The sequence below is a fragment of the Nannobrachium achirus genome, assembly GCF_963921795.1.
Source record: "Nannobrachium achirus genome assembly, chromosome: 14".
NCBI lineage: Eukaryota > Metazoa > Chordata > Actinopteri > Myctophiformes > Myctophidae > Nannobrachium > Nannobrachium achirus.
Window position 1 is genome coordinate 1,369,936 of NC_137821.1, and position 10,000 is coordinate 1,379,935.

Genomic DNA, 10,000 nt, shown 5'->3' on the forward strand with positions numbered 1-10,000 from the left:
TGTGTAGGGCTGGGTGTGTGTGTGTGTACCTGTGTGTAGAGGTGTGTGTAGTAACACACTCAGGCAGACCCAGGGAACATCCAAACAACATGATGTGTTTGTAGCAGTGTGTGTGTGTGTGTGTGTGTGTGTGTGTGTGTGTGTGTGTGTGTGTGTGTGTGTGTGTGTGTGTGTGTGTGTGTGTGTGTGTGTGTGTGTGTGTGTGTACCTGTGTGTAGTGGTGTGTGTAGTAACACACTCAGGCAGACCCAGAGAACATCCAAACAACATGATGTGTTTGTAGCAGGACAGTCTGCTCAGGTAGCTGAAGAACCTGACAGGAGATGACATCACAACATCAACCATGACATCACAGCATCAAGCTTGACATCACAACATCATGAGGTCACTAAAGCAGCAGCTGTTCAAACGTACACATGGGATAAAGTGGTTAAAGGGATTGTTATGCTATATTAACCATTTAGCTGGGGACCCCCTGGAACCCCTCCAAGGACCACTGTATCATTAAATGAAAGTGTGACAATTTGCACCTAGAGGTATTTGTGTGCGCTGAATTCAAAAAATTGACGGATCCAAGCACTTTTCCCATGGGATCTGGTGGCTCTAATTCACGTAACATACAGGGAAAAAAGACCCGCCAAAAATCTTCTTTAAGTAGCATGTGAGGGGTCTATCTAGGGGTTTTTCATTATTCTGAGTCCATTGCAAGCATTTGTTTTGCACGAAAAACATTCATTGGGCTAAAAATGGACCACACAAAACTATGGTTTAAACCATAGGTCGGCAACCCGCGGCTCTAGGGCCGCATGCGGCTCTTTGGCGCCGCCCTAGTGGCTCCCTGGAGCTTTTTCAAAAATGTATGAAAATGGAAAAAGATGGGGGGAAAAATATATTTTTTGTTTTAATATGGTTTCTGTATGAGGACAAATATGAAACAAACATTCTTAACGTTTTCCAATGCTGTAAAATGTGTAGAATAAATATTACATTTCAACATTTCTGTCGACAAGATTTGCGTCATAGCCTGCGACTGCGACACACAGCTCAGCATGGTGCCAGGCAGGTGACCGTTGTAAACAAACCAGCGGGTGTGTGATGGATGAGCCATGGATCCCAAAGGGAAAAAGAGAAAGATAGCTGAGGAGAATAGAGCATTTAACAGTTCTTGGACCGAATCATTTGCTTTCATTGCCGATGCAGAAGGATTCCCTGCATGTTTGCTTTGTAATGAGAAGTTGTCAAATAACAAAAAAGAGTAACGTGGAAAGACATTTCCAGGGAAGACATGCAACGTGGGCAGCCGAGTACCCAGTTGGGAGTGAGAGAAAAAGTGCGATTGCATTACTTCTGGAGAAATCAGAGGAGAGCAAAAATAGATTTAAGAAGTGGATTTCAACTCCAAACTCCACAACTGCTGCTAGTTTTGTGGCAACCCGGGAGATAATAAAGCGTGGGAAACCGTTCACAGATGGTGACTACATGAAGGATACATTCATTAAAATATCAGAGCACCTATTTTCAGACTTCAAAAACAAAACCGAGATAATACAGAAAATTAAAGACATGCCTCTCTCCGCAAAGACAGTGAAGGAAAGGGCCATTACAATGGCAGGCAACATCACCAATCAGCAAATCAAGGACATTAATTCAGCTCCAGCATACTCAATTGCCGTTGATGAGTCGTGTGATGTGATCGATATTGAACAGACAGCGCTGTTATGCAGGTATGTGAACTCTGATGGGCCGCAAGAAGAAATGATCGAATTAATACCACTGAAAGGCCAAACACGGGGGGAGGACATATGTGAGGCTGTGCTGAAGTGTTTAAATGACAATGGAATAAACACCAACCACCTGATTTCAGTGGCTACAGATGGGGCACCCAGTATGAGGGGATCACAAAAGGGGTTTGTGACTTTAATACAGAAAGCATTGGATCGAAATCTGCTTACATTTCACTGCATCTTGCACCAAGAAGCACTGTGTGCACAGACATTCCCACCGGAGTGTACGGAGGTGATGAACCGTGTCATCGAGATGGTGAACAAGATAATTCCAAAAGCATTAAACCACCGTCAGTTCCGTGCGTTGCTAGATGAAGTTGAGAGCCAATATTCCGATCTCCTGCTACACAACAAAGTCCGATGGCTGTCCAGGGGTAAGGTTTTGCATCGCTTTGTTGCTTGTTTAGAACACGTGAACACATTCCTGAAAAGCAAAGACCTGAACTACCCGCAACTGGAAGACACCGAGTGGCTGGAAAAACTACACTTTATGGTGGATATGACAAGTCACCTAAACACGCTGAATACAAGTCTCCAGGGGCGGGGAAACACTGCACTGCAAATGCTGAAAGCTGTTTTGTCATTCGAGCGCAAGCTGACTGTATTCGCCAGAGATGTACAGCGAGGCTCTCTCACTTCTCCTCCCTGAGAGAGTTCAAAGACGCCCACCCCGATCACACAATCAACGGTGATTATTTACAAGGTGCGATCGTTGATATGCAAACAGCATTTGGGAAAAGATTTGGCGAGTTCAGAAAGGAAAAAATGACACTATCTTTCCCTGTCACACCCCTGGAGATTGACCCGTCCTTGCTGAACACATTCCCAATCCCAGGTGTAAATCAAGCTGACCTTGAAATGGAAATGGCTGATATAGCTGACAAAGATTTATGGGTTTCCAAGTTCAAGAGTCTGACAGCCGAGCTTGAAGATGTCACTCGCCAGAAAGCCCAGCTTGCACAAAACCACAAATGGAGCGAAATTGAAAGCCTCCCAACACCAGAGAAAATTGTGTTTGAAACATGGAATGCTATTCCTGACAGTTATAGGAACATGAAGAAATATGCATTTGGAGTATTATCTATCTTTGGATCAACATACCTGTGCGAGCAGATATTCTCAAACATGAACTACATCAAATCCAAATACCGCACCCGCCTCACAGATGAGAGCTTGCAGTCCTGCGTGAAAATTAAAGTTACATCTTACATGCCCGATGTTCAGAAGCTGTCCAGTGATGTCCGAAAACAGAAGTCACATTAAACGGGTAAGAACACAATCCTGTCATAGGCCCATATTTAGTAACAAAGTGGCTGTTTTTATAAAGTGATTTCATATTTTTGTCAGTATATATTTGGAATGACACATAGGGATATTATTGTGTTTTGTTGCTCAGGTCCGAGGATGGCTGCGTTGTGTGTTAAAAGAGAAGAGGATGCTGCTACGTTTTACCAGAAAACTAAAGAGAAGAGGATAATGACACATAGGGATATTATTGTGTTTTGTTGCTCAGGTCCGAGGATGGCTGCGTTGTATTGTGCGTGTCAAAAGAGAAAAGGATGCTGCTGCGTTTTACCCTTGCACTGACTTTCATTTGCAGAAAACTAAAGAGAACAGGATAATCCACAGAATCGAAATTAAACTGTATTGTTTACATTTTATATAGCCTGGCTACTTTACCTTTTCAAAAGGCTGCTGTTTTATTTTTATAATTGCAGGCTGCGTTTATTGCACTCGTGCCTGTGTTGTCTGTGACTGTGTTGGGAAAAGTCATATTGCAGTTATGCTGCACATGTGTAACCATCTGTTTAAAAATTCTGTGAGAATCTTGCCTTGCATGCTTTGTATTATCGAGGATTGAAGAGGACTACATTTTATTTTCATGGGGGTCTGGAATTACAGGAGGCCTATTATGCACGTTCCATTTGTTGTTTTTTCGAATCCTCAGAATAAAACTGACATCAAAAATCAGATTTCTTTATTATATTTCAGCAATGCAACGAAACATAATACATTAATATTGTAATGGACGTTAAACTTAAAGCTGTACCATCGTACAGCACAGTAGTCACGTGATGCGTCATTCTCTCCAGTATGCGCTGCAGGGGAAATAAACATTTAATCATGCATGCTCATTATATATTTGTAGCCTATACTTAGTCATTTGATAGCCTAATATAGCTAATATAGACACTTACAGCATGTGTTGCCTTCATAAGGCTTATATAAGGCTTAAAAATGTGTGCGGCTCCAGACAGATTTGCTTTTTGTTTTTTGGTCCAATATGGCTCTTTCAACATTTTGGGTTGCCGACCTCTGGTTTAAACCAATAGCAGGCTTTCCTTGGGTACTGTTGAAGGAAGAGACAACCTAACCTCACCTCAGCATCATGTCCACCTATCAGAGCTCTATAGAGGATGAAGAGACAACCTAACCTTACCTCAGCCTATCAGAGCTCTATAGAGGATGAAGAGACAACCTAACCTTACCTCAGCATCATGTCCACCTCAGAGCTCTTCACCACGGCAACGGGAGACGCCAACCAGGTTTGGTTGTAGGGGAGCATGTGACACTGAGGCTCTGTGATCGCCCTGCAGCCTGGGAGAGAGAGAGAGAGAGAGAGAGAGAGAGAGAGAGAGAGAGAGAGAGAGAGAGAGAGGGAGAGAGAGAGAGAGAGAGAGAGAGAGAGAGAGAGAGAGAGAGAGGTTATCAAGATGCACCCTGGGAGACAGGAACGTAAGCTCAACTCCTTCCACATCATTGTCTCTCCTGTCAGGTGGCTCTAGGCCAGGGGGTCCCAAACTTTTTTATCTCAGGTCACCCCATGAATATTGTTTTAATCCGAGGCACCCCTACATTATAATTTTCACTCCCAGCACCTTATATTTATAGCATATCGTCGTTGTCGGGTGGAAACCTTGTATGTCCAAAACCGTTCGTTTTGTATTTATCTACTATAAAATGTACTAAACTAGTGAAAACAGCTGATCTACAAGCACACAACGCCTCGCGATTGTAGATCTGCTGTTTTCACTAGTTGTGTGTGACAGTCTTGTATGAAGAAGCGGGGCTTTGCTTTACCAAAAGACGTACACATTTGAAACTTGGAGATACGAGGTTTCTGCCCGACAGTGACGATATTTTAGTGATTATGTTGCGAGGAAAACGTTGAGATAACAGCCATTTTGGTTAGAACTGACTGAAAATAACTTTGTACTTCAAGTTTAAAATGATACTAAATATTTTTGTATTTAGTATTGTGTCCAAATAAATTCCATATACTTTGAAAACCCCTGCCTTAGACGCATCATGGACACCACCTGGCACAGTGCCAGACCAGTATCAGTATCCGTATCATGTATCCTATTATAAACTACTAGTAAGACGCCTAGAGGGTCGTCTGGCTAGTGATGTACATCTGACCAGCTCCGTATCATTTATCCTATTATAAACTACTAGTAAGACGCCTAGAGGGTCGTCTGGCTAGTGATGTACATCTGACCAGCTCCGTATCATTTATCCTATTATAAACTACTAGTAGACGCCTAGAGGGTCGTCTGGCTAGTGATGTATATCTGACCAGCTCCGTATCATTTATCCTATTATAAACTACTAGTAGACGCCTAGAGGGTCGTCTGGCTAGTGATGTACATCTGACCAGCTCCGTATCATTTATCCTATTATAAACTACTAGTAAGACGCCTAGAGGGTCGTCTGGCTAGTGATGTACATCTGACCAGCTCCGTATCATTTATCCTATTATAAACTACTAGTAAGACGCCTAGAGGGTCGTCTGGCTAGTGATGTATATCTGACCAGCTCCGTATCATTTATCCTATTATAAACTACTAGTAGACGCCTAGAGGGTCGTCTGGCTAGTGATGTATATCTGACCAGCTCCGTATCATGTATCCTATTATAAACTACTAGTAAGACGCCTAGAGGGTCGTCTGGCTAGTGATGTACATCTGACCAGCTCCGTATCATTTATCCTATTATAAACTACTAGTAAGACGCCTAGAGGGTCGTCTGGCTAGTGATGTATATCTGACCAGCTCCGTATCATTTATCCTATTATAAACTACTAGTAAGACGCCTAGAGGGTCGTCTGGCTAGTGATGTACATCTGACCAGCTCCGTATCATTTATCCTATTATAAACTACTAGTAAGACGCCTAGAGGGTCGTCTGGCTAGTGATGTATATCTGACCAGCTCCGTATCATTTATCCTATTATAAACTACTAGTAAGACGCCTAGAGGGTCGTCTGGCTAGTGATGTATATCTGACCAGCTCCGTATCATTTATCCTATTATAAACTACTAGTAAGACGCCTAGAGGGTCGTCTGGCTAGTGATGTATATCTGACCAGCTCCGTATCATTTATCCTATTATAAACTACTAGTAAGACGCCTAGAGGGTCGTCTGGCTAGTGATGTACATCTGACCAGCTCCGTATCATTTATCCTATTATAAACTACTAGTAAGACGCCTAGAGGGTCGTCTGGCTAGTGATGTATATCTGACCAGCTCCGTATCATTTATCCTATTATAAACTACTAGTAGACGCCTAGAGGGTCGTCTGGCTAGTGATGTACATCTGACCAGCTCCGTATCATTTATCCTATTATAAACTACTAGTAAGACGCCTAGAGGGTCGTCTGGCTAGTGATGTATATCTGACCAGCTCCGTATCATGTATCCTATTATAAACTACTAGTAAGACGCCTAGAGGGTCGTCTGGCTAGTGATGTACATCTGACCAGCTCCGTATCATTTATCCTATTATAAACTACTAGTAAGACGCCTAGAGGGTCGTCTGGCTAGTGATGTACATCTGACCAGCTCCGTATCATTTATTCTATTATAAACTACTAGTAGACGCCTAGAGGGTCGTCTGGCTAGTGATGTACATCTGACCAGCTCCGTATCATTTATCCTATTATAAACTACTAGTAAGACGCCTAGAGGGTCGTCTGGCTAGTGATGTACATCTGACCAGCTCCGTATCATTTATCCTATTATAAACTACTAGTAGACGCCTAGAGGGTCGTCTGGCTAGTGATGTACATCTGACCAGCTCCGTATCATTTATCCTATTATAAACTACTAGTAAGACGCCTAGAGGGTCGTCTGGCTAGTGATGTATATCTGACCAGCTCCGTATCATTTATCCTATTATAAACTACTAGTAGACGCCTAGAGGGTCGTCTGGCTAGTGATGTACATCTGACCAGCTCCGTATCATTTATCCTATTATAAACTACTAGTAAGACGCCTAGAGGGTCGTCTGGCTAGTGATGTACATCTGACCAGCTCCGTATCATTTATCCTATTATAAACTACTAGTAAGACGCCTAGAGGGTCGTCTGGCTAGTGATGTACATCTGACCAGCTCCGTATCATGTATCCTATTATAAACTACTAGTAGACGCCTAGAGGGTCGTCTGGCTAGTGATGTACATCTGACCAGCTCCGTATCATTTATCCTATTATAAACTACTAGTAGACGCCTAGAGGGTCGTCTGGCTAGTGATGTATATCTGACCAGCTCCGTATCATTTATCCTATTATAAACTACTAGTAGACGCCTAGAGGGTCGTCTGGCTAGTGATGTATATCTGACCAGCTCCGTATCATTTATCCTATTATAAACTACTAGTAGACGCCTAGAGGGTCGTCTGGCTAGTGATGTACATCTGACCAGCTCCGTATAATTTATCCTATTATAAACTACTAGTAGACGCCTAGAGGGTCGTCTGGCTAGTGATGTATATCTGACCAGCTCCGTATCATTTATCCTATTATAAACTACTAGTAAGACGCCTAGAGGGTCGTCTGGCTAGTGATGTACATCTGACCAGCTCTGTATCATTTATCCTATTATAAACTACTAGTAAGACGCCTAGAGGGTCGTCTGGCTAGTGATGTACATCTGACCAGCTCCGTATCATTTATCCTATTATAAACTACTAGTAGACGCCTAGAGGGTCGTCTGGCTAGTGATGTATATCTGACCAGCTCCGTATCATTTATCCTATTATAAACTACTAGTAAGACGCCTAGAGGGTCGTCTGGCTAGTGATGTACATCTGACCAGCTCCGTATCATTTATCCTATTATAAACTACTAGTAAGACGCCTAGAGGGTCGTCTGGCTAGTGATGTACATCTGACCAGCTCTGTATCATTTATCCTATTATAAACTACTAGTAGACGCCTAGAGGGTCGTCTGGCTAGTGATGTATATCTGACCAGCTCCGTATCATTTATCCTATTATAAACTACTAGTAAGACGCCTAGAGGGTCGTCTGGCTAGTGATGTACATCTGACCAGCTCCGTATCATTTATCCTATTATAAACTACTAGTAGACGCCTAGAGGGTCGTCTGGCTAGTGATGTACATCTGACCAGCTCCGTATCATTTATCCTATTATAAACTACTAGTAGACGCCTAGAGGGTCGTCTGGCTAGTGATGTACATCTGACCAGCTCCGTATCATTTATCCTATTATAAACTACTAGTAGACGCCTAGAGGGTCGTCTGGCTAGTGATGTACATCTGACCAGCTCCGTATCATTTATCCTATTATAAACTACTAGTAGACGCCTAGAGGGTCGTCTGGCTAGTGATGTACATCTGACCAGCTCCGTATCATTTATCCTATTATAAACTACTAGTAGACGCCTAGAGGGTCGTCTGGCTAGTGATGTATATCTGACCAGCTCCGTATCATTTATCCTATTATAAACTACTAGTAGACGCCTAGAGGGTCGTCTGGCTAGTGATGTATATCTGACCAGCTCCGTATCATTTATCCTATTATAAACTACTAGTAGACGCCTAGAGGGTCGTCTGGCTAGTGATGTACATCTGACCAGCTCCGTATCATTTATCCTATTATAAACTACTAGTAGACGCCTAGAGGGTCGTCTGGCTAGTGATGTATATCTGACCAGCTCCGTATCATTTATCCTATTATAAACTACTAGTAAGACGCCTAGAGGGTCGTCTGGCTAGTGATGTACATCTGACCAGCTCCGTATCATTTATCCTATTATAAACTACTAGTAAGACGCCTAGAGGGTCGTCTGGCTAGTGATGTACATCTGACCAGCTCCGTATCATTTATCCTATTATAAACTACTAGTAAGACGCCTAGAGGGTCGTCTGGCTAGTGATGTATATCTGACCAGCTCCGTATCATTTATCCTATTATAAACTACTAGTAGACGCCTAGAGGGTCGTCTGGCTAGTGATGTACATCTGACCAGCTCCGTATCATTTATCCTATTATAAACTACTAGTAAGACGCCTAGAGGGTCGTCTGGCTAGTGATGTACATCTGACCAGCTCCGTATCATTTATCCTATTATAAACTACTAGTAGACGCCTAGAGGGTCGTCTGGCTAGTGATGTACATCTGACCAGCTCCGTATCATTTATCCTATTATAAACTACTAGTAGACACCTAGAGGGTCGTCTGGCTAGTGATGTATATCTGACCAGCTCCGTATCATTTATTCTATTATAAACTACTAGTAGACGCCTAGAGGGTCGTCTGGCTAGTGATGTACATCTGACCAGCTCCGTATCATTTATCCTATTATAAACTACTAGTAGACACCTAGAGGGTCGTCTGGCTAGTGATGTATATCTGACCAGCTCCGTATCATTTATCCTATTATAAACTACTAGTAAGACGCCTAGAGGGTCGTCTGGCTAGTGATGTACATCTGACCAGCTCCGTATAATTTATCCTATTATAAACTACTAGTAAGACGCCTAGAGGGTCGTCTGGCTAGTGATGTACATCTGACCAGCTCCGTATCATTTATCCTATTATAAACTACTAGTAGACGCCTAGAGGGTCGTCTGGCTAGTGATGTATATCTGACCAGCTCCGTATCATTTATCCTATTATAAACTACTAGTAAGACGCCTAGAGGGTCGTCTGGCTAGTGATGTACATCTGACCAGCTCTGTATCATTTATCCTATTATAAACTACTAGTAGACGCCTAGAGGGTCGTCTGGCTAGTGATGTATATCTGACCAGCTCCGTATCATTTATCCTATTATAAACTACTAGTAAGACGCCTAGAGGGTCGTCTGGCTAGTGATGTACATCTGACCAGCTCCGTATCATTTATCCTATTATAAACTACTAGTAAGACGCCTAGAGGGTCGTCTGGCTAGTGATGTATATCTGACCAG

At 42.8% G+C, this 10,000-nt stretch overlaps 1 protein-coding gene across 1 annotated transcript in view; it reads right to left on the reverse strand.

Annotated features, from left to right (window-relative positions):
- The window catches only part of corin (corin, serine peptidase), a gene marked incomplete at both ends in the record, with an annotated part of 87,923 nt that overhangs the window by 61,820 nt on the left and 16,103 nt on the right, over positions 1-10,000 (reverse strand). Inside the window, 2 exons of the mRNA XM_080742291.1 lie at positions 209-313; positions 4,274-4,382. Coding sequence (XP_080598417.1) covers positions 209-313; positions 4,274-4,382 — 214 coding nt within the window. The remainder of the gene's footprint in view (positions 1-208; positions 314-4,273; positions 4,383-10,000) is intronic.